This window comes from Neovison vison, chromosome 1 (assembly GCF_020171115.1).
Source record: "Neovison vison isolate M4711 chromosome 1, ASM_NN_V1, whole genome shotgun sequence".
In the NCBI taxonomy this organism is placed as follows: domain Eukaryota; kingdom Metazoa; phylum Chordata; class Mammalia; order Carnivora; family Mustelidae; genus Neogale; species Neogale vison.
Window position 1 is genome coordinate 43,191,995 of NC_058091.1, and position 27,839 is coordinate 43,219,833.

The 27,839-nt window shown below is 38.0% G+C and overlaps 1 protein-coding gene across 3 annotated transcripts in view; it reads right to left on the reverse strand.

The window, feature by feature from the left end:
* The window catches only part of HTR1E (5-hydroxytryptamine receptor 1E), a 118,548-nt gene that overhangs the window by 25,395 nt on the left and 65,314 nt on the right, over window positions 1-27,839 (reverse strand). For 2 of the 3 annotated variants that reach the window (XM_044246067.1, XM_044246076.1), the window contains exon 2: window positions 4,671-7,351. In XM_044246067.1, the coding sequence (XP_044102002.1) occupies window positions 6,073-7,170 (1,098 nt within the window). In that variant the 5' untranslated portion in view covers window positions 7,171-7,351 and the 3' untranslated portion in view covers window positions 4,671-6,072. Of the gene's footprint in view, window positions 1-4,670; window positions 7,352-27,839 lie in introns of those variants that run through there. The other variant, XM_044246084.1, reaches the window with a different exon arrangement.

Genomic DNA, 27,839 nt, shown 5'->3' on the forward strand with positions numbered 1-27,839 from the left:
TGTTGGTCTGACCCTCACTTTGATATTGGGCAGATTCAAATTGGCCTTGAACCTCTACAACCCTCCATGGCTTGCAAAAAAAGGTCATAGCAGCACTTTTGCAATGCTTCGTCTTCTAAATTCTCAAAGAATCCCTAGCCAATACCTGAATTAACATTAGGCTTCTGCATATCCCATTTCGATGGTGGTACTCCTGCGTTTCTTAGCAGGTAGTGATATTGGTATTTTGAGTGTGACAATTCTTTATTGAGTGGGGCTACCCCACCCCCAGTTGCAGAATTTAGCCTCCGTGCCTCCTCCTACAAAATACCATTAGTGTTCTCTATTGTGATAGATATGCCCATACACACTCTCAAACACCTTTTAGAACTATTGTGTGGTGCTCACAACTGCTGTGTGGTGCTTCATCTCATTAATCATTTTTCCTTATTTCCTGCTGATTATAGTCAATAATTTGAGCACATTGCTTTTTCACATGTTGCATATGGTGGTCCTTGAAAAGTGAACAAGGTTTGATCCCATTCTCATATGTGGTGCTTGTTGTTTCTAATTTAAAAAATTCTAATTTAAAATTAGAATTTAATTTAATTCTAATTTAAAAAATTGCCTTTGCTTTTATTTCTTATGTAGTCATATGCTCCTTTTCACTAATTTTTTCTGATGCTCTTACTGCATTTACAAGCACTGTATATCTGGAGTTAGAAGTTGTGTGCATAGAAGACCTCAAAAACTAAGCAAACACAGCAAACACATGGTAGACTGAGACCAGTACGATGCTGGATGTCTTGTGCTGGTAGCCAGAACAGTTAGTGAACCTCACTCTGGAATTTCCCTTGTACATATGTGTCAGAGTTTGCAAACTGAAATTCACAAGTATAGGGGGCTCTACAGTTATCCTAAGCAGACAATGGTGGCAATGCTCATTGGGGTTCTTATTGCTACTGGTTATAACTGAACACCTACCAGGTCTCCAAAGGAGTGACTTATATCCAAGAATTCTTTCACCAATCTGAGGGGTTTGAAGTGGCAGGGGGGTGGGAGGTTGGGGTACCAGGTGGTGGGTATTATAGAGGGCACAGATTGCATGGAGCACTGGGTGTGGTGAAAAAATAATGAATACTGTTTTTCTGAAAATAAATAAATTAATTTAATTTAAAAAAAAAGAATTCTTTCACCAAGAACACAAATCGGGAAGTCCTAATTTATTAGTTAACAGGCGTGTTTGAAATGTCACCCCTGGGGTTTACTTTTAATCCTTTAATATTTACACTAGAAAAACTAACGATATTGGAAGGAACCATTATTCAAGTTTTAATTGAAAGGAGCAATGGCAGTCAATACTAGCTAGCACTACTGGGTAAATGAGTAAACCAAACAACGGATTTTTTTTCCCCCCAATAGGTTTGATTTATACTAGGAAATAGATACAGATTCTTCTTTGCTAAGGGCCAAGGTAAGTATGAGAAAGTTGCATTTAATTAGGACTTATCTAGTAAATTGTAAATATGTTAGTAAAAATGAGTAAGTGAAAATTACTTGTGCATCTGCTTTTTGTTTTTTATTTACTTAGACTCTTAACATTTTAAAATGCTTAAAATTACCAAGAATTTTCAATAGATGATATGTGGAAGATGATGAGAAAGCAAGTGAGTTGTTCATATCATTTCTAAATATTAGAGGTACAGTCATGATAAATATTGTATTTTCAGCATATGCACAATCTCATTCCAGTCACCCATAATTTAAATCTCCACATCCTCATGCATAGATTGTCAGGAGCTGGGTAGCAATTGACTTGCCTTGAGATACCGGAGCTCTACATACAGAAAACAATATCCCTTTGAGGTAGACTGTTCATTGTTCCTGTGTATTCATTCTCTTGTTCTTCCATTTATTATAATGTCCTCAATTTTAGCAAGGCATGAGGTGCCCAGCTAGAGATTTACTCTCCTATTCTCTTTTACAACTTGGTATGTCCATGTGACAAATTATTGCCAATGGAGTACAAGCAGAAGTTATGTGATTCCCACATAACTTAAAAGGAAACTGGGCGCCTGGGTGGCTCAGTGGGTTAAGCCGCTGCCTTCGGCTCAGGTCATGATCTCAGGGTCCTGGGATCGAGTCCCGCATCGGGCTCTCTGCTCTGCGGGGAGCCTGCTTCCTCCTCTCTCTCTCTCTGCCTGCCTCTCTGGCTACTTGTAATCTCTCTCTGTCAAATAAATAAATAAAATCTTTAAAAAAAAAAAAAGGAAACTGTTCTCTACTTCTGTCTCTTACTTCCTATGGACTGGAATGTGGATGTGATGGTGAGTCAGCTTTGGCCATGCAGATGAGAGCAAGCCCTGGGAGGAAGGAAGAACCACCTTGTCCTGGATAATGTTGTGCAGCAGAGTCTCCTACTCACTCTAGGCTGCCCTCCTACCTCTTTACTCTCACGTGAGGGAGAAAGAAACTATCTTGTTGAACTACTGTGTTTGGGGGGGCCCTTCTTGAGAGCAGCTTAACTTGAATCCTATTGCTTAAAGTTTATTCATTTATATTCAACAGACAATTCTTTTTCTTTCCATGTGGAAGATTTTTCTAGCAGTTTTTGAACAAGGCTGGGAAGTGGGAGTAAGTTTTGGGGAAAAAGAAAGTATTGTACCATGGGATTTTAAAAGTTTGGTTTTCTCACTGGGAGAAGATGGCACATTGATATTTTCTTTTCCAGGGACATAATTCCATTCACATTACAGACATTTATTGAGGGTCTATTGTGTGCAAAACACTGTAGAAGTCCCTAGGGATACAGAGATGAACAGACATGGTTCCTGCCCTCAAGGAGCTCACAGTCTATTAGGGCAGACAGCAGAAATACTTAAACAATGCACTATAAAATAGGGTGAATATAGTAATATTGATAGAAATGGGGTTCTATGGAAGCATAGAGCTGGGAGAGAGGGTTTTCATAGTGATGGAGAAAGAAGAAGAAGGATCTTGGAAAGACTTTACAGAAGAGATTGCATTTGTGCTGCAAGATGGCTTGAAGAGCTGGTAGAAGAAGAAGGGAAAGCCGTGGGGTCAGTTTTCTGAAGCCGTGGGAGCTACTGTTAGGGGAGCTCAGAAAACCCAGAAAATAACTAGACTTTTCTGGAGTATGAAGTGGGTGAGAAAAAGTGGTGAGTCACAACTCTGGAAAGGTAGTTAAAGTCACATAGTGAAAGAGCCTTGAATATTATACTAAGGAATCTTGATTTATTTTAAACTGATAGAGAAATAGTAGAGGGTTATGAATACTGTAATTAAAACCTGTGGTATGCTTGAGGGTAGTGATTCTCAAAACAGAATCTTCTAGAGGGTTTATTAAACAGAAATTTTGCTCTCCAAATTTGTGATTCATTATGTCTTCAGCCCAGGACATTGCATTTTTCACAACTTCCCAGGTGATGCAAATGTTCCTGGTCGGGAGCTGCCACTCTGAAAACTGCTGTTCTAGAAGATGTATCTGATAGATGTACAGGTGTGTGGGGGCGGAGTTGCAGGTGAAGGACTCCAGAGGAAGGAGGACCAAATAAGAAGACTTGGAAGAGATGAGGGGACTAACTTATTGGAGAAGAAGGGGGCATATTTCTGTAGAGGTAAATGAAGAAGACTTTAAGACTGTCTGAAAGTTACAGACAAGTCTTCAAGAGAGAGATCACGTTTATCTAATAGGGATGATAAGAGTCAAGGTAATCCTGTTATCTGAATCTGGGAAGGTGGAAGGAGGAGAAGGTGTGAGTGTGGGAAAATGATCACGAGTTCAGTATGGAAAAACTGTGTTTGTGGAACGAACAGATTAGTCATAGGGAGGTGTTCACTGGAGGTAACTCATGGGTCTGGAATTTGAGAAAGACAAATCAGAACTAAAGACAAAAATTGAAAAGCCACAGGCATGTGAAGGGATGGGACAGAGTATGGAGATACAGGAGGTAAGAGCTGAGGACAATGCCCCAGGAGGAAGAAAAGGAGACAAAGAATGAGGAGGTAGTTGGAGAAGCAGGGGAGTACTGTATTTTGTATTTTGGAAGTCATGGGCTTAACGAGAAAAGAAGGCTTAGTTATTTTAATTGATGAGAGATTGGAAAGTAGATAAGGACAGAGGGAAGGCCTTTATATTTGCTTACTGGCAACTCACCAAAGACCTCTGGGAGTTCTGTTTCCAGAGAACTAGGAGGGACAAACTCACATGGCACAGGATAGGAAAGTCAGTGGAAGGTGAGAGGTGAGCAGAACGAAGGATTGACGAGTGGAGAAACTCAGGTGGGAGAGCCAGCAGAGATGAAGCAGGCTCTTCTTGATGGGAAGTGGGAGTAGAAGAAATGTACACCAGTGTTCAAGATACTTGAGCAAACTGATAAGTGAGATTAAAGAAGAGAGGAGGGGGATGGGAGAAAGGGAGGGGAGAAGGGAGGAAGGAGGGTAAAGAAAGAAGGAGGGTGGCACCTGGGTGGCTCAGTGGGTTAAGCCTCTGCCTTCAGCTCAGGTCATGATCTCAGGGTCCTGGGATCGAGCCCCACATCAGGCACTCTGCTCAGCAGGGAGCCTACATTCCCCTCTCTCTCTCTGCCTGCCTCTCTGCCTACTTGTGATTTCTCTCTTGTCAAATAAATAAAAATAAAATCTTAAAAAAAGAGAGAGAGAGAGGAGGGGGTAGTAGGGAAGAGGAGTCAGGGGTAAGGAGAAATGTGCAAGATTACAGAAAAGATTAGAGGGTGTAGATTTCAGGCTAAAATATGGAGGTGGAGAGGGAGCAAATTCATGTCTTCTTAGTGAAAAAGAAGAGAGATGACCTGTGGAGAGTGAAGAGATGGGGAGAAGCTGTCGTTGAAATGAGAAGAGGTATAAAATAGTCACTGACTTGAGAGTGTACACAAATTTGCAAACTTTCATTTCCTTCTGTCATCACTCTTGACTGTGGTAAGCTCCTCCACATGACTAGAGCAGTCAGCCCAGGTCAGGCAGGCGCTGTGGCCTCAGGTCAGGTTCCTTCTGCATCTGCATCTCCTGGCCACAAGGTGCAGTCTGGCATGGAAGCCACTGAGATCCCAAGGGATACAATTTCATGCTTGTTTAGTCTATGGGTGACCTTTGCACTAAACATAGATTTTCAACTTTTAATGGTTTTTCTAAGTGCACGACTGATAATGAGTAACATTCTCTAACAAAGTTCTTCAGATAATATATTCCTTCATTTGGTAACTCCACCCTGTGAAGCTGCTTGTACTCCCACCCAAATCCTGCCAGAGTCAGGGAGAGTGTGCAAGGCTCAGTGGGACTCTTCTCAGAATATGAGGAGGTCCAATGTTCCTGTCAGGTCATATAACAACACACTGGAGGAGATTTAGATTATCTTGTATTTGTTTTTGTTTCATTTTCATAGTTAAATACCTAGGAAAGTGCCAGAGTGTTCATTCCAGGTTCTTTTTAGAGAATGAGGAAGCATATTTAATCATGAACTATAAAGGACACGTCAGCTGTACTATTTGTGCCTAAAAGGAGTGGGCTATGTAGTCACAGTAAATGACTTTAGCTCAGGTCTGCAAGCAGATGACAGTGCACCACTCTTTTTTTTTTTTTTTTTTAATTAATGCTTTATGTAGTCATGCAGTTTGCAGTTCCCTCTAAAATTTGCATGGATATGGAGCCACGACCTCGGTTTTAATGGCACAGGAGGGCAAGTTATGAAGTATTTGATTTATAAGTAATAAGAAATTCTGCAAATGAAGATTTATTTTGGCGTTCTTTAATTGCAAGATTAACTGAAATGGCTAAAAATAAGTAGTTACTATTTCACCTTATTATTATGTCTATGGAATTTCTGTCTTTATAGGATGTTTATTGGAAATCATGTACCACAAATAAAACCAGAGGTAGAAAACGGCACACCAGATAACAAACCTCAAACAAAACAGAACAAACAAACAAACAAAAGGACCACACTACCTTACAAACTTTTCTGAACCAACTATGTTCAAGAATTAATAAGTTGAACCCCTTTCCTCTGTCCACAAACAAGGCTGGTAAAAACAATGCCTTTTGGCTTTATGCAATCTACACATGTTCTCGGCACTTAATTAGCTTTTTAAAAGCCAGTTTAAAGTCTTCATTAAAACTTGTATAGAGCAGAGGGTTGATCAGAGAATTAACATAACCAAGCCACGTTAAAAAATCAGCCACTTCAGAGGACACTGTGTAGATACTCAGACCCACAATTAATTCTTTGATGAAAAATGGAAGCCACGACAAAATGAATGCCCCCAAAATCAGTCCTAGGATACGTGCTGCCTTGCGTTCCCTGGTACTAGAGATCTGCTGACGTTCTCCTGGGTGATCTAGATCATTATCGAAGGAAGGGATCCTGATAGAGTTGTGGATCTTTTCAAACTCGGTGGTAGGGTCTGAGGTGGAGAAATCAGACACACAGAAAGTCTGTGTAAGTTTACAACTCGCAAAAGAATTTTGGCTATCTGTGCTTCTGTTGCTTAAGTGCCGGCTTGATCCTCTTTTCTGGTAAAGGCTCTTGGCTGCATGGTAGATCCGGTAATACAGAATAAGTATCAAAGTCAAGGGGATATAAAATGCTCCAAGCGTGGAGTAAATGGTGTAGATGACATGGTCATGCTGGATGGTACACTCACTAGGAGGTGGGCTGAGTTGGCGGTGGCTTCTCCAGAACAGGGGGGGCATGGAGATGAAGATGGAGATGGTCCAGACGGTGAGGATCATCAGCACAGCCCTCTTGGCGGTCCTCTTCCTGGCATATTCAATAGCATTGGTGATGGCCCAGTACCTGTCTAGGGCAATCACACAGAGATGGAGGATGGAGCAGGTGCAGCAGGTCATGTCCACACTCAGCCACACCTCACAGATGAAGTACCCTAGTTTCCAGCTGTCCATGACAATGTACATGATGCTCAGTGGCATGACGAGTACTGCCACCAGGAGATCCGTCACAGCCAGGGAACAGATCAGGTAGTTGGCAGGCTGGTGGAGCTTCTTGGTGGTACAGATGGCCATGATCACCGCCAAGTTCAGTAACATGGTCAGGGTGGTGATGATCACCAGAGTCATGGAGATGAGCATCTTTTCAGTGATGGTCTTGGGTCTCGCAGCCACACTGGCTTCTGCGGTACAGTTAGTGATATTCATGTTTTCCCTGTTTCAATCTACACTGTAGAGAAGCTGTTGGTTATTTTCCTACAGCTGGAAATTACTTAGACTTCAATGCCTCTCATTTATAAGAAGACTGTAGTTTCTTCAGCTATGTAGTTTCTTATGTTCCATTTTGTATAGGTAAAAGGAAACACCACATCATTTCTTCTGAGGGTTCCTGGAAGATAGTATGCTACTGGTTAATGAATGAAAAAATCATATTTTTCCCCCTGGAAAATGTTATTGTATTTCAGTACTCATAAATTCCTTACATATTTTTGATATAATTTTCTCTGTATCTCTGGGTATAAAGTTTACCTTTACATTACTCTTCGAAAGATACTTTTAAAAAAATTGACGTATGGTTGACACACAATATACATAATTTCAGGTATACAACATAGTGATTCACAAATCTAATCCTTATGCTGTGCTAACCACAAATGTAGCTACCAAAAGGATACTTTTTAAAAAGTTAAGTTCCCAAACTCTCATGAAGACATTATCAACTTTTAAGTCTACATTGCCACCTGAATTACTTTCTTTTTTTTAAAGATTTTATTTATTTATTTAACAGAGCGAGATCACAAGCAGGCAGAGAGGCAGGCAGAGAGAGAGGAGGAAGCAGGCTCCCTGCTGAGCAAAGAGCCCGATGCGGGCCTCGATCCCAGGACCCTGAGATCATGACCTGAGCCGAAGGCAGTGGCTTAACCCACTGAGCCACCCAGGCGCCCCCTGAATTACTTTCTTATTTATATTTATTAATGTATATATGCACTTAAACATAAAGTATTTTTTTATTTGGAAACATATAGTCACCTTGCATCATACTTTTAAAAGTATGGGGCGCCTGGGTGGCTCAGTGGGTTAAGCCGCTGCCTTCGGCTCAGGTCATGATCTCAGGGTCCTGGGATCGAATCCCGCTGAGCGGAGAGCCTGTTTCCCTCTCTCTCTGCCTGCCTCTCTGTCTACTGTGATCTCTCTCTGTCAAATAAAAAAAAAATTCTGGGACATTATAGAAAAAAATTATATTGTCTATAATAAGCAGACTTCAAAGCAGTTTAAAAGTTTCATAGCAAATGCTCAACTCCAAAGATATTTTAGTGTCATCATGAAATTGTGTGACTTTTGTCTAATTATTTCTGACATTTTACTTATACCACTGTGCATTTCTTTGGAGAAAAGAGAGGGAAAAAAGCATATAACATTACTTTGATGTTTATGGCCAATTGTTCTCCGAGTAATACCGTAAACTGACAGTGAAACAGCATCATCACCAGGGTCAAAGAATTCCGCATTAAAAAAAAATGTCTTTAGTTTTGGTTAACATTTGTGTTCTTTCAATTTCTATCTATCTATCATCTAATCTATCTATCTATCAATCTCTATCATTTCTCTCTCTCTGTCTACCTACCATCTATGATCTGTCTCCTGGATAGCTGTGATTAAATTGGGCAATCAGTGAGATAGTGACATTTATTGAATGCGTAGTTGTAAGGAATTTAAAAAAAAAAGGTACAACAGTCCCCCTTATCTGTAGTTTTGCTTTCCACACTTTCGGTTACCTTGGTCTTCAAGCCGATGATCCTCTCCCTGATGAATCCGCAGAAAGTCAATAGTGGCCTATTGCTATGTCACAAACCTGCATCACTCACCGTACTTTGCCTCATCACGTGGGCATTTTATCCTCTCACATCATCACAAGAAAGGTGAGTACCGTAAGATAATTTGAGAGACTCCATTCACATAATGTTTATTCTGGTATACTGCGTGTTTTTTAAAGACTTTATTTATTTATTTGTTTATCTGAGAGAGAGAAAGCAAGAGACAGAGCATGAGTGGGGGAGGGAACGGCAGAATGAGAGGCAGAAGCAGACTACCCTGGGATCATGACCGGAACGGAAGGCAGACGCTTAACCAACAGAGCCATCCAGGCACCCCTAGAGTATATTGTTATAATTGTTCTATTTTTTTATTAGTTATTGTTGTTAATCTTTTTGTTGTACCTAACTGATAAACTTTGTCATAGGTTTGTAAATATGGGAAAAGACATAGTGCATACAGGGTCCGGTACTACCTGTGATTTCAGGTATTCAGTCTTGGGATGCATTTTCTGCAGGTAAGGGGGGGGGACTACTGTAAGCTCAAATATGAATATATATTCATGAAAACAACACGATCAAAATCCAAATAGGAATATTCACAGCCAGTGGCTGTTTTTCAGAACATTGATCAAATCCTCTGATTTGTCTCTGTGGGATTAGGTCCAGGATGACTTCAAAAACAACTGGCATTTTGGCAGTTATAAGAAGGGACATAGATTGGGCGCCTGGGTGGCTCAGTGGGTTAAGCCGCTGCCTTCAGCTCAGGTCATGATCTCAGGGTCCTGGGATCGAGTCCCGCATCAGGCTCTCTGCTCAGCAGGGAGCCTGCTTCCTCCTCTCTCTCTCTGCCTGCCTCTCTGCCTACTTGTGATCTCTCTCTGTCAAATAAATAAATAAAATCTTAAAAAAAAAAAGAAGGGACATAGATTGATGTGGATTAGGCTTAATAGACATTCTCTAATGAGGGCAGGAGCAGGTGAAGCATGTATGAAATGGAGAATGGAGTGGATGAGAGTCCTTGGGTAGACTGGGGACTGGAAGCCAGGAGGGTAGGAATAAAAATCTCCAGCCAGGCTGAGAGCTATATAGCTCTGGATTTAATGTCTTCTGCCCACTGGGCAAAAATCAAGAAGACTGGGGGATGGTTACCATTTATTCTTTAGATATAGAAAGTAAAAGAAAATGATTTCACTAAAGACAAAAAATGGGGCAATTGTTTTTAAAACAGTCTTTATCTTTCTGCAGTGAAATGAGAATCATTCTGCCTCTCTATTTTCATTATGCTTTTATAGCATTTCTGTAGATGTACCTTCTTGAAATTCATGTTTCCCTCTTCTTCTATGGGTTTTGCTCCACCAACAGTACATTCTTTCTTGTAAATTAAATGTTTCCTTCTCTCCTGGATATTTTCCCTTCTTTTGTAGTCACTTTAAACTTGCATTTATATCTGAGACAGGCTGTAACATTGAAAGTGTATGGGCTTTGGAATCAGAGTCCTGGGTTGCACCTGAGCCATGTATTAGCTTGGACAAACTCTATATTTCTCCCTGTGGCCAACATGTGTATTTCTCTATTTTGACCCCCTTCTCCTTAATTACATGAAATAGAATCTTTTTTTTTCCTGCAAACATTAATCCTAAGTTATGTTTTTCTTGGGTCCATGAGGTTTGTTGGAAGAGTAGTTTTGTTTTGTTTTAAAAGTGGGCTCCATGCTGTGTGGAGCCCAAAGTGGAGCCCAATGCAGGGCTGGAACTCCAGATAAAACCTGAGCTGAGATCAAGAGTCAGATGTTTAACCAGTTGAGCTACCCAGGCACCCCAGAAAACTAGTTCTAAACAAAAAAAGCTTTTCCACTCTGATTGGAAGAATCAGATTCTTCTACTCTCCAATCTTCTCAGATTGAGAATATAGAGAGTAGCCTGGATAAGAGACAGAAAACTTTAGAAGTTTTAGTTTGATAACAGAAACAACTAGGAAATGCTATTTTAAAAACAAGAAGTTAAAAAAATCAAATAATTCAGCTTCGTCAAGCTTTTAAAAGCTGCTCTTTTTCTGAGCTCCCATACCTCCTAGTTCTTATTTCTCTGGTGACACCATCTTCTTCCTTATTTTGTACCTACTTATTTTTCATTCCTCTCCTTCCCCTCCACTCTACCCCCAGTTAACTACACATTTCTGGAGGATGGGATGTATGTCTGAGTCCTCTTCTTAACTGTCTCCTGTTAAATTAGCAAAAATATTACTGGTTGGGGCTACAATGTCAGTCCTTTAATGTGATTTTTTGGTTTATTTCATGCCCCAGCCTTTCAGAATAGGAGTTAAGTTTTATATCCTGGTGTTGCCAGTCCCCCGAAATTCCTGCATGCATCCAGCTTGCCATCTTTTACCTTGAAGTGTGTTCCATAACACCATGTAGAACATAATCTTTTGAATAGCTGGATGGGATGAACTGGGGAGCAATTATGGATTGAACTAGTCTGAGAACTGGGGTCCTGGAGCTCTTCACTAATAAAGGATCAGAAAGAAAAGGGGGAACCAGGAAGGCAGAGTACAACAGCTATTCAGGTAGAGGAGAATGATGAAAGATAATTCCATCCCAAGACGGATGAAAACAGTATATGAAATAAGAGTGATCAGCTATGTAAGTGCTTCTGACAGGCAGTGGGCGATGAGGACTTGACCATTGGTCTGGATGATGTGGATGACACCAGTGACCTTCACAAGACCCGTTTGGTGCTGAGGTAGAGATTGAAGGCTGAATGGGGTGGTTCAAGAAAGAATGAGAAGAAAGGAAATAGAGACATGGAATAAAAAGTATTTAAAGCGTTTCACTGAAAAGGGTAGCAGAGAAATAAGGTAGCTGTGGAGGGAGATGTGGGATCAAGGTTGTTTTCTTTTTAGGATCAGAGATTGTCTTTTTAAACTGGACTATTTGCAGTTTTCTTTATTACTGTACTGTGTATTCTTTTTATTGGTACCCAGAACATTTCTGGAGGGAGTGAAATGTAAAAGAGGAAGCAGGAAAGCAATAATGGAAGAAGCTGGAAGTCCGTGGGGCTGGGGACAGCAGGGAAGTAGAATTCTTTGATCAATGTAAGGGATTATACTGGGGACTGTGAAGCAGATAAAGATGCAGCCATACTCAGGAAATGATCCCAACTCCAATTATCTTGGGTTCCTTTATCTTCTTAAGACAATAACAGCATGGATTTATAATCACCACCCACTCCTTAGGAGGCAGTATGATGTCTAATTAGAACAGTGCCTTACGCAGCACCTGAAAATTTAAGTGTCTTTAGCTTTTTGCATCGTAGGGGAGGAGGAACTATAACACTTAACTCAAAACACCCTCTGCAGAACTAGTCCAAACACCAATATCAATATACCAAACTTCCATTAGTCCTTGGAATGAAAAGTTAACTATAATAATCTTAGCTAAAAAATGGACATATCCCATGAGGAGTTAATGTAGGTCCTTCTTTGGGGGTTTGTAACTTTTAGTTTCTGCTCTGATTATGACATGGAAAATACCAGTGCAGTCAAAAGCTATATTTAAGTGGTTTTTCATTGAAATCACAAACGGGAGAGAATCACTATAAACCAAATGGGTCCATGTATGCTGCTCTCATTTACTGAGATGCTTCAGAATTTCTGATTTGTACTACGCCAGTGACAGAACACCAGGGACAAGAGGTCATGAGTACACTCATTTTTAATTTCACCATCTTATCTAGTCTTTCATTGGTTTTCAATAATTATTGTTAATTTATCAGAAATATCCTTGCATCTCTTCTTTGGCCACTTTCATTTTGCCTAAATTTCTTCAAATAATTGTAAAATTCTTTAATATAGGATCTAAGAAATAAAACAAAATAAAACCACACTGATAAATCTCATAAATACAGAGAATAAACTGGTGGTTACCAGAGGGAGGACTGGGAGGATGGATGAAATAGGTGAAGGGGTTAAGAGATAAAAACTTCCCGTAATAATATAAAAAGTCATGGGATTGTGAAGTGTAGTCTAGGGAATATAGACAATAATACTGTAATAACTATGTGTGGTAATACATGGGAACAAGACTTCCCATGGTGATCCCTTCTTAATGTATATAAATATGGAATCACTATGTTGTATACCTGAAACTAATATAATACTGTATGTCATCTACGCTTCAGTTAAAAAAAGGAAGAAAAAATCTTTAGTATGTGCCAGTTTCTTTTTTTTTCTTTTAAATTTCAGGAGCAGCTGCTTGCCCTCATATTACTAATTACTCATTAAATTCACTTCCTCAGCCTTCGTAAAGAATTTTCTTGGCCTGTCTATAGAAAAGAAGGGGTGGATAGTAGTTTGCTTCTCATTTGGTCTTCACTGGGAGCAAGGGAAGATGTAGTGGAGATACTGGAGTGTAGCGTTCTTTATTCTCTTCCTCTTGTTTATTTAAATTGTGACATGTGACATGTGGTCATTATGAGCTTATTATTTTCATAATAACAGGAAAATATTATCATTGTAAAAATCAAACAAAACAGAGTACATAGAGTTTTAGGAGATGTTTAGATATTCTGGACACATGTCTTTTGTCAAAACAATGTTTTGTGAACATTTTCTTCTACTCTGTACTTGGCTTCTGTATTTTTTAATGATGTCTTTTGAAAAGCAGAAAGTTTCGATTTTGATGAAGTTTAAGTTACCTATTTTCTTTATGATTAGAACTTCCTGTGTCCTAAGAAATGACTTCAAGGTCACAAAGATTGTATTTTCTTCTAGAAACTTAGTACTTCTAGCTTTTGTATTGGAAGAGGTCCTCGGGGGACCCTCTGGTGTCCTGTAAGCTGGACCCAGACAATCAGAGGCATCTCACCATCTATAGCCCTCCATCCTTGGAATGTGTGTTTGGCCTACTATTCCTACAGTGGGAGCCACTTTCAAGGATACAGCCTTGAGAGAGTGATGTACTGGTGAGACTCTCTGGATGATACACATTATTGAGCACAGGTAATTCTTCTATATAAACTTTAAAGATTCTGGAGTGTGGATGTGCAGGACTACTCATCTCCTGGCCATCTAAGACAAGCCTCCTGTGTAGTTTCCCTTGGTTATTAAACTGGTCACTTACCAATCTGAAGTTGTCTGTCTCTTAGACTCTCCTTGCCCTCCATGTTCAGGGGCCAATTTCAGATTTCATCTGAGAAATTTCCAAATTTATGAACCAACAATTCATGATCTATCTTGAATAAATTTTTGTATTTGGATATGAGGTAGATGTTGAGGTTTTTCTTTTTTCTTCCATGTGGATATCTAGTTGTTTCAACAAATTTTGTAGGAAAGACTTTATTTCCCCATTGAAATGCTTTGATGTCTTTGTCAAAAATCAATCAGTTGTATGTGTCAGTTTATTTTTATGCTCTCTCTCCTGTTTCTTGATCGACCTTTGTAGTCAGTATAACACTGTCTTTATTACTACAGCTTTCAATGTAAGTCTTGAGAGCAGGTGGTGTGAGTCCAGTTTTGTTTTTTTCCAACCTTGTTTTGGCTATTCCGGGTTCTATGAATTTCCAAATAGATTTTGGAATCAAATTATCAGTTTCTACAAATACCTGCTGGAATTTTAGTTTGCCTTGTATAAAAACTAGACTAAGGAGAATTAAAATGTATCAATATTGTGTGCTCTCCAATTAAAGAAAAAAGAATCATTCTCTAATTGTTTTGTTTCTTAGTTTCTCTCAGTAATATTTGTAATTTTCAGTGTTGAAGTTTTGTACATATTTCTTTAAATTTATCCCTATGTATTTGTAAATTTAGTCTTTATATTTGAATAGAAGTGGCATGCAATGTTACATTGGTTTCAGGTTACAGTGTAGTGATTGGACAAGCTTATATATTATGCTTTGCTCACCACAAGTGTAGCTACCATCTGCCACCATACAATACGATTACAATATCATTGACTGTATTCCTTATACTGTGACTTTTATTCCCATGACTTATTCATTTCATAACTGGAAGCTTGTATCTCTCACTCATTCATCCATTTTGTCCATCCCACGCACCCACTTTCTCTCTGGAAATCATCAGTTTGTTCTCTGTATTTATAGGTCTGATTCTGCTTTTTGTTATTTGTTCATTTGTTTTGTTTTTTTTTTAGATTCCACATATGAGTGAAATCATATGGTATTTGTCTTTCTCAGTCTGACTTAATACCTATATACCTATATGACAACGTATTACTGAGTAATACCCTTAGGTCCATCCATATTGTCACAAATGGCAAAAATGGTAAAACAAACAAACCCCTCAACCTTTTTAATGGCTGTGTAATATTCCTCTCTCCGTGTGTGTGTGTGTGTGTGTGTGTACACCACATACTTTTTAAGTATTCATGTGTCAGTGCTCACTTGAGCTTCTTCTAGATCTTAGCTATTGTAGACAATGCCGCAATAAACATAGGGGTGCACAAATTGGTAGTGTTTTTATAAACTCATAATGAAGTAGCAGAAAGAGGGATCTCTCTATGTATTTTAATATTTTTGATGTTTCTATAAATGGTACTTGTATTTCAATTTCCATTTTTATTCCTTGTATAGAAAAATATAATGTATATCTGGATATTGATTTTGAATCTGTGATCTCTTATCTCTTACTGATCCTAGTAGATATTTTTTAGATTCTTAAGATTTTTCTATAAAAATTTTCTATAAAAATTTTTTAGATTCTTAAGATTTTTCTATAAAAACAATCATTTCATTTGCAAACAGAGATGCTTTTATTTCTTTTCTGATTTTGTTGCTTTTATTTCTTTGTTTTGCCATGTCATACTAACTAGGACTATAGTAAAATGCTAAATAGAGGTGGTGAGAACCAACATTCTTATCTTCTTTCCTACCAGATGGGGGAAATGTTCATCATTCACCATTAATACATTAGCTATAAGTTTTTCTTAGATCATGTTTATTAGTTTGAGGAAATTTTCTTCTATTCTAAATCTCTGATTTTTTTATAATAAGTGGGCATTTTATCAAATGTATCTTTTTCAACTACTGAGAGTTTATGATATCATGTGGTGAATCATGGTAACTGATTTTTGGAAGTTAAACCAATCTTGCAGTCCTGGAAAAACTTTAGTTAGTTATGAAGTATTTTTAAATACATATTACAGAGTTTGATTTGCTAATATTTTGTTAAGAAGTTTGTATTATGTTCAAGAGAGATTGTTTCACAATTTATTTTCTTGTATTGGTTTGTGAGTTTAAAAATTTTCTGAAGGAGTTTGAGAAATATCAATGGCATTTCTTTTGAGAATATTTGATGGGATATACCTGCAGATCCCTTTGGATCTTGAGTTTTTCTTGTGGGGAGGTTTTCTTCTTTTTAAATATTTATTTATTTGAGAAACAGAGAGAAAGAGGGAGGCAGTGTGGGGGCAAGGAACGGGGAGAGGGAGAGGGAGTCTTAAGTAGATTGTGTGCTGAGCACAGAGCCTGATCTGGCTTGATCTCATGACCCTGACATCACGACCTGAGCTGAAACCAAGTCAGACACATAACCAAATGTGCCACACAAGTGTCCCGGGTGGGAAGATTTTTAACTGTAAATTTAGTTTCTTTACTATACTTCAATTAAAAAAAAATCAACACCACCACCATCAAAATCTCATATATTAGGGTTTTTAGGGTTTCTCTTTTTCTTGTATGACTTGGTAATTTATGTCCTTTAAGGAATTTGTTCATTTAATCTAAGTTGTCAAATTCATAGTCATAAAGTTAGTCATAATATTCCTTTCATGTCCTTTTAATGTCTGTAATATCTATGTGGTATTCTCTTGTTCATTCATTTTTTAAAAATTTATTTTTTATTTTTTTATTAACATATAATGTATTATTAGCCCCAGGGGTACAGGTCTGTGAATCATCAGGCTTATGCACTTCACAGCAGTTGCTATAGCACATGCCCTCCCAAATGTCCATAACCCAACCATCCTCTCCCTACCCATCTCCCCCCAGCAACCCTCAGTTTGTTTTGTGAGATTAAGAGTCTCTTATAGTTTTTCTCCCACCCAATACCATCTTGTTTCATTTTTTCCTTCCCTATCTCCCAAGCCCCCAACTTTCCCTTTCAAATTCCTCATATCAGGGAGATCATAATGATAATTGTCTTTTTCTGACTGACTTATTTCGCTCAGCATTATACTCTGTAGTTCCTTCCACATCATTGCAAATGGCAAGATTTCATTTCTTTTAATGGTTGCATTACATGTACATAGTATCCCATTGTATATAAATACCACTTCTTCTTTATCCATCATCTGTTGATGGACATCTAGGTTCTTTCCATAGTTTGGCTTTGTGGACATTGCTGCTATAAAATTCACATGTACATGCCCCTTCGGATCACTACATTTATATCCTTAGGGTAAATAACCAGTAGGGCAATTGCTGGGTCGTCAGGTAGCTCTATTTTCAATTTTTTGAGGAAGCTCCATATTATTTTCCAGAGTGGCTGCACCAGCTTGCATTCCCACCAACAGTGTAGGAGGGTTATCCTTTCTCCGCAACCTCGCCAGTGTCTGTTGTTTCCTGACTTGTTAATTTTAGCCATTCTGACTGGTGTGGGTTGGTATCTCATTGGGGTTTTGATCTGCATTTCCCTGATGCCGAGTGATGTGGAGCACTTTTTAATGTGTCTGTTGGCCATCTGGATGTCTTCTTTGCAGAAATGTCTGTTCATATCCTCTGCCCATTTCTTGATTGGAACATTTGTTCTGTGGGTGTTGAGTTTGATAAGATCTTTGTAGATTTTTGATACTAGTCCTTTATCTGATATGTCATTTGCAAATATCTTCTCCCATTCTGTCAGTTGTCTTTTGGTTCTGTTGATTGTTTCCTTTGCTGTGCAAAAGCTTTTGATCTTGATGAAGTCCCAACAGTTCATTGTTGCCCTTGCTTCTTTTGCCTTTGGAGATTTCTAGGAAGAAGTTTCTATGGCTGAGGTCAAACAGGTTGCTGCCCGTGTTCTCCTCAAGGGTTTTGGTGGATTCTTTTCTCACACTGAGGTCTTTCATTCATTTTGAGTCTAATTTTATGTGTGGAGTAAGGAAATGGTCCAGTTTTATTTTTCTGCATGTGTCTGTTTTCCCAACACCATTTGTTGAAGAGCCTCTCTTTCTTCCATTAGACATTCTTTTCTGCTTTGTCAAGTATTAGTTGACCATAGAGTTAAGGGTCTATTTCTGGGGTCTCTATTCTGTTGCATTGATCTATGTGTCTGTTTTTGTGCCAGTAGCATACTGTCTTGATGATGACAGCTTTGTAATAGTGCTTGAAGTCTGGAATTGTGATGCCGCCAGCTTTGGCTTTCTTTTTCAACATTCCTCTGGCTATTCGGGGTCTTTTCTGGTTCCATATAAATTTTAGGATTATTTGTTCCATTTCTTTGAAAAAAATTTTTATTTTGATAGGGTTGACATTAAACATGTAGAGTGCTTTAGGTAGCATAGACACCTTCACAATATTTGTTCTTCCAATCCATGAGCATGGAATATTTTTCCATTTCTTTGTGTAGTCCTCATTTTCTTTCATGAGTACATTATAGTTTTGTGAGTACAGATTCTTTGCCTCTTTGGTTAGGTTTATTCCTAAGTATCTTACGGTTTTAGGTGCAATTGTAAATGAGATCGATTCCTTAATTTCTCTTTCTTCTGTTTTGTTGTTGGTGCATAGAAATGCAACTGATTTCTATGCATTGATTTTCTATCCTGACACTTTACTGAATTCCTGTATGAGTTCTAGCAGATTTGGAGTGGTGTCTTTTGGGTTTTTCACATAAAGTATCATATCATCTGCAAAGAGTGAGAGTTTGACTTCCTCTTTGCCAATTTGGATGCCTTTAATTTCTTTTTGTTGTCTGATTGCCGAGGCTAGGACTTCTAGTACTATGTTGAACAGCAGTGGTGATAATGGAAACCCTGCCATGTTCCTGACCTCTTAGCAGAAAAGCTCTCAGTTTTTCTCTATTGAGAATGATATTCGCTGTGGGTTTTTCATAGATTGCTTTGATGATATTGAGGTATGTACCCTCTATCCCTACACTTTGAAGAGTTGTGATCAAGAAAGGATGCTGTACTTTGTCAAATGCTTTTTCAGCATCTATTGAGAGTATCATATGGTTCTTGTGCTTTCTTTTAGTAATGTTTTGTATCACATTGATTGATTTGCGGATGTTGAACCAACCTTGCAACCCTGGAATAAATCCCACTTGGTTGTGGTAAATAATCCTTTTAATGGACTGTTGGATCCTATTGGTTAGTATTTTGGTAAGAATTTTTGCATCTGTGTTCATCAAGGATATTTAGTCTGTAATTCCCCTTTTTGATGGGATCTTTGTCTGGTTTAGGGATCAAGGTAATGCTGGCCTCATAAAATGAGTTTGGAAGTTTTCCTTCCATTTCTATTTTTTGGAACAGTTTCAGGAGACTAGGTATTCTTTTTTAAATGTTTGGGAATTCCCCTGGGAAAGCCGTCTGTCCTTGGGCTCTTGTTTGTTGGGAGATTTTTGATGACTGCTTCAATCTCCTTACTGATTATGGGTCTGTTCAGGTTTTCTATTTCTTCCTGGTTCCGTTTTGGTAGTTTCTAGGTCTCTAGGAATGCATCCATTTCTTCCAGATTGTCAAATTTTCTGGCATATAGTTGCTCATAATATGTTCTTATAATTGTTTTTATTTTTTTGGTGTTGGTTGTGATCTCTCCTCTTTCATTTATGATTTTATTAATTTGGGTCCTTTCTCTTTTCTTTTGGATAAGTCTGGCCAAGGGTGTATCAATCTTATTAATTCTTTCAGAGAACCAGCTCCTAGTTACGTTGATTTGTTCTACTGTTTTGTTGGTTTCTATTTCATTGATTTCTGCTCTGATCTTTGTGATTTCTCTACTCCTGCTGGGTTTAGCTTTCTTTGTTGTTCTTTCTTCAGCTCCTTTAAGTGTAGGATTAGGTTGTGTATTTGAGACCTTGTTTCTTGAGAAAGGCTTGTATAGCTATATATTTTCCTCTCAGGACTGCAGTTGCTGTGTCTTACAGATTTGGAACAGTTGTGTCTTCATTATCATTTGTTTCCATGAATTTTTTCAATTCTTCTTTAATTTCCTGGTTGACCCATTCATTCTTTAGTAGGATACTCTTTAGCCTCCATGAATTTGGGTTCTTTCCAACTTTCCTCTTGTGATTGAGTTCTAGCTTCAGAGCATTGTGGTCTGAAAATATACAGGGAATGATCCCAATCTTTTGGTACCAGTTGAGACCTGATTTGTGACCCAGGATGTGATCTATTCTAAAGAATATTCCATGTGCACTAGAGAAGAATGTATATTCTGTTGCTTTGGGATGGAATGTTCTGAATATATCTGTGATGTCCATCTGGTCCTGTGTGTCATTTAAGGCCTTTATTTCCTTGTTGATCTTTTTCTTGGATAAGCTGTCCATTTCAGTGAGGGGTGTGTTAAAGTCCCCTACTATTATTGTATTATTGTCAATGTGTTTCTTTGATTTTGTTGTTAATTGGTTTATATAGTTGGCTGCTTTCATGTTAGGGGCATAGATATTTAAAATTGTTAGATCTTCTTGTTGGACAGACCCTTTGAGTATGATATAGTGTCCTTCCTCATCTCATATAATAGTCTTTGGCTTAAAATCCAATTTGTCTGATATAAGGATTGCTTTATCCAGCTCAACTATCCCAGCTTTCTTTTGATGTCCATTAGTGTGGTAAATTGTTTTCCACCCCCTCACTTTAAATCTGAAGGAATCTTTGGGTCTAAAATAAATTTCTTGTAAACAGCATATTGATTTTTTTTTAATGGGGCATTTAATCCATTTACATGCAGGGTAACTATTGAAAGATATGAATTCAGTGCCTTTGTATTCCTGTAAGGTGAATGTTACTGCATATTGTCTCTGTCCTTTCTGATCTGTAACTTTTAGGCTCTCTCTTTGCTTTGAGGACCCCTTTCAATATTTCCTGTAGGGCTGGTTTGGTGTTTACAAATTCTTTTAGTTTTTGTTTGTCATGGAAGCTTTTATCTCTCCTTCTATTTTCAATGATATCCTAGCTCGACAGAGTATTCTTGGCTGCATGTTTTTCTCATTTAATGCTCTGAATATATCATGCTAGTTCTTTCTTGCCTTCCAGGTCTCCGTGGATAGGTCTGCTGCCAATCTAATACTTTTACCATTATATGTTACAGAGTTGCTTTCAGGATTTTCTCTTTGCCACTAAGACTTTTAAATTTTACTATTAGATGATGGGGTGTGGACCTATTTTTATTGATTTTGAGGGGGGTTCTCTATGCCTCTGGATTTTGATGCTTGTTCCCTTTGCCATGTTAGGGAAATTCTCTACAATAATTTGCTCCAATATACCTTCTGTTCCCCTCTCTCTTTCTTCTTCTGGAATCCCAATTATTCTAATATTGTTTCATATTATGGTATCATTTATCTCTCAAATTCTCCCCTTGTGGTCCAGTAGTTTTCTCTCTTTTGCTCAGCTTCTTTATTCTTCATCATTTGGTCTTCTATATCACGAATTCTCTCTTCTGCCTCATTTATCCTAGCTGTAAGAGCCTCCATTTTTTTTTATTAATTAAGATTTTTATTTATTTATTTGACAGAGAGAGATCACAAGTAGGCAGAGAGGCAGATGACAGAGAGATAGAGAGGAGGAAGCAGGCTCCCTGCTGAGCAGAGAGCCCGATGTGGGACTCGATCCCAGAACCCTGAGATCATGACCTGAGCCGAAGGCAGAGGCTTTAACCCACTGAGCCACCCAGGCGCCCTAGAGCCTCCATTTTTGATTGCATGTCATTAATAGCTTTTTTGATTTCAGCTTGGTTAGATTTTATTTCTTTTATTTCTCCAAAAAGGGCTTTTATTTCTCCAGACAGGGTTTATCTAGTATCTTCCATGCCCTTTCTGAGCCCAGCTGGCACCTTGAGAATCATCATTCTGAACTCTAGATCTGACATATTACCAATGTCCATATTGATTAGGTCCCTAACCTTCGGTACTGCCTCTTGTTCTTTTTTTTTTTTTTTTTGTGGTGAGTTTTTCCATCTTGTCATTTTATCCAGATAAGAATATATGAATGAGAGGATAAAATACTAAAAGGTTCCAAAGACCTCAGAAAAATGTATAAAAACCAAGTCAGAAGAGAACCCAAACTGGGGGGGAGAAGAAAAGGGGTAAAGAGAAGTTTAAAAAAAATAAAAAAAATATATATATATATCAGACTGGTGAATAGAACAGAGCCACTCACTTGATTTTTGATATATTTTGGTCTCTTAGAAGAAACTTAGAAGAAAGCCTTCCACAACTTTAAAGAAAGAAAAACTAATATGTATATACAAAAATAAGGGTAAACATGACAAAGGGATGGAATATGACTGTAAAGATGAAAATTTTAAAATTTTCTATAAAAAGAATTGATAAGATAAGTGTTTGGGAAAAGAAAGAAAAAGAAAGTGGACAGAATTTTCTCAGGCTGGAGACTAGAACAAAGCCCTGTGCTAGATTTAGGGTATATTTTGATCTATTAGAAGAAATTAAATCCCAAAAATTTTTTAGAAGAAAAAAACATATTTTTATACAAAAAATAAAGGTAGCTACAGTGAAGGATAAAATATGATGTAATAATGAAGGTTTTAAAATTTTTTTTTGAAAGTTATTGTTAAGATAAACTATTTTTTTAAAGATAAGCTAGTTAAAAAACCTTAAAAGAGGAAAGAGGAAACTTTAAAAATTTTAGAATAAGAAAAAAACAAAAGTTAAAAAAACTAATTATCTTTGCAAAACTCAAGAATCATGGGGAGAAAGCCAAGAATTCCATGCTTTGCTTTCTCTTCCTCTGATATTCTTCTGTTCTCCTTGATCAGTGAGCTTGGTCTTGGCTGGATATTTTTGCAGACCTTCTGGGGGAAGGGCCTGGGTCTGTTGTAGTGATTCTTAAGTGTCTTTGTCCAGTGTGGAATTGTGCCACCCTTGCCAGGGGCTGGGCTAAATAACCTGCTTTGTTTCACTCTTGGGAGCTTTTGTTCCCTGAATGCTTTCCATAGAGCTCGGGAGGACAGGAATCAAAATGGCAGCCTCCCAATCTCCAGCTGGGAGGATCCAAGAGCTCGGGGCCTCACTCCTCAGTGCGCCCTTGGAGAAAAGCTCTCAATTACTCCCGTCTCCCTTGTCTTCAGCCATGCTCTGAACTCATCCGCCCTGTGACCAAGCGTTTCTGTCTAAGGACTCCCCCGTTTGGAGTCTCCAAACCCAGCCAATCCCTGCTGCTCTTCCAGGGTGTCTCCATGGATTGACCACTTGTAGGGTTCCTGCTCAAAGAGCAGTGGCCCAACTGTACTGCAGATCACAGTTTAAGGTAACCCCAAGCTGAGAACTCGCTCCTCGGCTCCGTCTCTGTTGCCGGCTTCCCTGCTCTGATACCTGTGAGCTGTGCTACACTCAGACACCCTTGACACTTCTGTGACCCCGTGGGACCTGAGACCACGCTGTCCTCACAAGTGCTTCACCTTCGCTTAGTCTCTGGAGTGATGTCCCTCAGTAGAGCAGACTTTTAAAAGTTCAAATTTTGTGCTCTGTTGCTCCACCACTTGCCAGGAGCCAGCATCCTCCTCCCATGGTCTGTCTTCCTGTTACTTCGGATTCACTTCTCTGCACATCCTACCTTTAAGAAAGTGGTAGATTTTCTGTTTCTAGAATTGTTGCTTTTCTCTTCAATCTCCGTTTGGGATTGTAGGTGTTCAGAATGATTTGATAACTATCTAGCTGAACTCTTGCAACTTGATGTCATCTCAGTTTGCTACTCCTCTCCATCTTGACTCCTCTCCTTTCTCTTTCATTCTTGATATTGGTAATTTTATTTTTTCCTTGATCAGTCTAGGTAAGGATTTTAAAATATTATTAATATTTACAAAGGATCAGTTTTTGAATGACTTGATTTCATCTATTATCTATTCTTTATTTAACTAATTTCAGCTTTTATATTCATTATTTTCTTCCTTTGTTTACTTTGGCTTAACTCACTTTTCTTTTTCTAGTCTCTTAATGTAGAAGGTAAGATAATTAGTTTAGAACTTTTTTTTTTTTACCAACAACAGAAGCATTTAGAATTATAAATTTTGCTCTAAGCAGTATTTTAACTGCATCCTGCAAATTTTAATATTTGTATTTTCATTATTCAGTCAGAAATATTTTCTAATACCTTCATGGTTTCTTCTTTCACTTTACATTTAGGAGTCCATTTCTTAACTTCAAAAATATTTAAGGATTTCATGTATTCTTTTAAAACTGACTTTTAGTATCATCATACCCAGGCTCACAAAACAGAGTCTTATGACTTCAATAATTTGAAATTTATTAGAACTTATTTTATGGCTCTGCTTGTAGTCTATCTTGGTGATATTACACATATGATTAAAGAGAATGTGTTTTCTGTCATTGTTTCATGTAACTTGCATGACAGTATTGTTCACGTTTTCTATACCTTTATCAATATTTTTATCAACTCATTCTACCAATTGTTGAGAGAAGGGAGTTAAAATCTCCATAATTTTGGATATGCCAATCTCCTCCTTTGGTTAGGTCAATTTTTGAGTCATGTATTTTGAAACTCAGTTATTAGATGTATACTCATTTAGAATTCCTATGTCTTCTTTTTTTTTTCAATTTATTTATTTTCAGAAAAACATTATTCATTATTTTTTCACCACACCCAGTGCTCCATGCAAGCCATGCCCTCTATAATACCCACCACCTGGTACCCCAACCTCCCACCCCACCCCGCCACTTCAAACCCCTCAGATTGTTTTTCAGAGTCCATAGTCTCTCATGGTTCACCTCCCCTTCCAATTTACCCAAATAGAATTCCTATGTCTTCTTGATGAATTGACTTTTATGTCATTGTGTATTATCTCTGTGTGTCCCTGATATTCTATGTTCTGATGTTTACTTTGTATGATATTAATATAACCACTCCAGCTTTCTTTTAACTGATATTTGCATGGTATATCTTTCTTCCTTTTCCTTTTAGCCTATCTATGTTTTTATTATTTTTTTATTTTTATTTATTATTTTTTAAAGATTTTATTTATTTGACAGAGAGAGATCACAAGTAGGCAGAGAGGCAGGCAGAGAGAGAGGAGGAAGCAGACTCCCCAAGGAGCAGAGAGCCCGATGTGGGGCTCGATCCCAGGACCGTGGGATCATGACCTGAGCCGAAGGCAGAGGCTTTAACCCACAGAGCCACCCAGGCGCCCCTATGTTTTTATATTAAATGGGTTTCTGATGGACAGCCTCTAGTTGTGTTTTGCATTTTTGTCCAATCTGACTTTCTCTGCCTTTTAGTTAGGATGTTTAAATTATCTGCACATAATGTAATTATTGATGTGCTTGCTTTTAATTCTACGTTTTTTGTATTTACTTTATATATATTCAAGTCTCCTTTTGTTTATTTCTTTAGCATTTTGTGATTTTTCAGCATACAAGTCCTGCACGTGTGATGGTAGATTTATACGTAAGTGTCTTATTCATTTTTTTTTTTTGGAGTGATTGTAAATGGCATTGTGTTTTTAATTTCAGTTTTGTATGTTTATTTTTAAGATACAGAAAAGTGGTTGATTTTGTGTTTTGATCTTGTTTAAATCACCTATTAGTTATAGGACATTTTGGGTAGACTCTACAGTTTTCTACATAGATGATCATGTCATTTGCAAACAGGAACACTTTCCTTTCTTCTTGCTTGTCTCTATGGCTTTTCTTATCTTATTGAAGTAGGTAGACCTTCCAGTTCTATGATGATTATTAGTAGTGAGAGCATACTGTTTTAGCTTATTTCCTATTTTAGGAAATGCTTAGGAAAGCATTCATTCTTTCCCTATTAACAGAAAAGGGATCATTTTTGGGGAATGGAATGCAAACACAAATGGTATGTGCCATGTCTAGGCCTGGTCTACAAAAACTTTTAATGTACTATCCTTACTCTCAATTTCCACCTACCAGTGGACAGATGGAAATAACTTGGGGGGGGGGTGGCTCTGTATGACCAGGTGGGGCAGAGTACAACCCTTCTGACTTCCATTAGACAATGATATAAATGAGAAGTGACATTTTATTGTGTTAAACCACTGATATTTTGGGGTTTATCAGTTAAAGGAACTAATTACTTACCATAAGTAATATACCCTTGGGTGATTTAATCATTGGATGCTTGGTTTTACAATTTGAAAAGTGAGGATAATTATATTGATCCTCCATATTTATAGAAAAAATGAAATGAGACAGCATTTACCAAAGTGTTGGCACATTTCCTGACACCTATGAGGTACTCAATAAACATTTGTTCAGTCTACTGTTTGCTGAGCATGTTCATATGTAGATATACTAATGGATTTGTTATCTTCATATTGAACTAAGAGGTATTTACTTGTGTTTTTGTTCTTGAATATTTAATCTATCCCTTTAAAATGTATTCTTCAGCTGGGCTGTCCAGGTGGCTCTGTCAGTTCAGCATCCGATTCTTGATTTTGGCTCTGGTCATGATCTCAGGGCCCTGGGATGGAGCCCCTTCATCAGGCTCCTTGCTCTGTGGGGAGTCTGTCTGTTTCCCTCTCCCTCTGCCCCTCCCACCAGCTGGTGCATGCACTATCTCTAAAATAAATAAATATTAAAAAGTAAAATATATTCTTCAGCAATGAAATTGATGAACCAAAATGTAAGCCTCATGTATATTGATCAAAATATTATGCATTTGTCAGTTTCCCTAACATAGTTTCTTTATAAACTATCATAGTTGAATTCAACTTCAAGGGATCTCTTTAAAAAATTCATACCACGTGTATTATAAGTTATGCCCATACCTTTCTTGCATCTTTTGTAAACAGGATTGTATGTTTCTATGCAAAGATGAGGAGAAAAAGAGCAAGGTAGTTTTCCTCATATACATAAATTTATATGGAAATTTTCCTCATATACATAAATTTATATGGAAAGCAGACATATGCCTTTTTTAAAAAAAAAGGTTTTATTTATATATTTGACAGAGATCACAAGTAGGCAGAGAGAGAGAGGAGGAACCAGGCTCCCTGCTGAACAGAGAGTCTGATGCGGGGTCTCAATCCCAGGACCCTGAGATCATGACCTGAGCTCATGACCAGAGACTTAACCCACTGAGACACCCAGGTGCCCCAGACATAAACATTTTTTAACCCATTAAGTCACTTCCCTTCATTCACAATAATTTTTTAATTTAACAATCAGTTAACATATAATATAGTATTCATTTCAGAGGTAGAGTTTAGTGGTTCCTCAGTTTCATATACCATCCAATGCTCATTACATCAAGTGTCCTCCTTAATGCCCATCACCCACTTACCCCATCCCTTCATCCACCTCCTCTCCAGCAACCCTCAGTTTGTTTCCTATCGCTGAGAGTCTCTTATGGTTTATCTCCCCTTTTTTTGGTCTTATTTTATTTTTCCCTCCATTCCTCTAAGTTCATCTGTTTGTTTCTTAAATTCCACATATGAGTATATGGTAATTGTCTTTCTCTGACTGACATTGTTTTGCTTAGCATAATACCCTCTAGGTCTATCCACATCATTGCAAATGGTAAGATTTCTTTCTTTCTTTCTTTTTTTTTTTTTTTGGTGGCTGAGTCATGTTCCATTGTATATATATACCACATCTTCTTTACCTATTCATCTGTTGATGGACCTCAATTTTTACAGCAGTAATGTCCACAATAGCCAGAATATGGAAAGAGCCCAGTTATTCATCCATCCACTCACAGTCATTTTGAAGGGATTATTATTTAGAAGATGAATCCAAAAGTGTGTCAAATGCAAGAGATAGGATTTAGTTGGGACTTGGGAGTGGGAGCACAGGTTGGGGAGTTTGGGTTGGGGCTGAAACCCTCATGATTGAAAGCTGAGGATGGCCCAAGTGGGAAAAGGAAGTAATTTAGAGAACTGGGTGGCAAGAGGAAATACAATTTATAGGCAAAATGGTTTC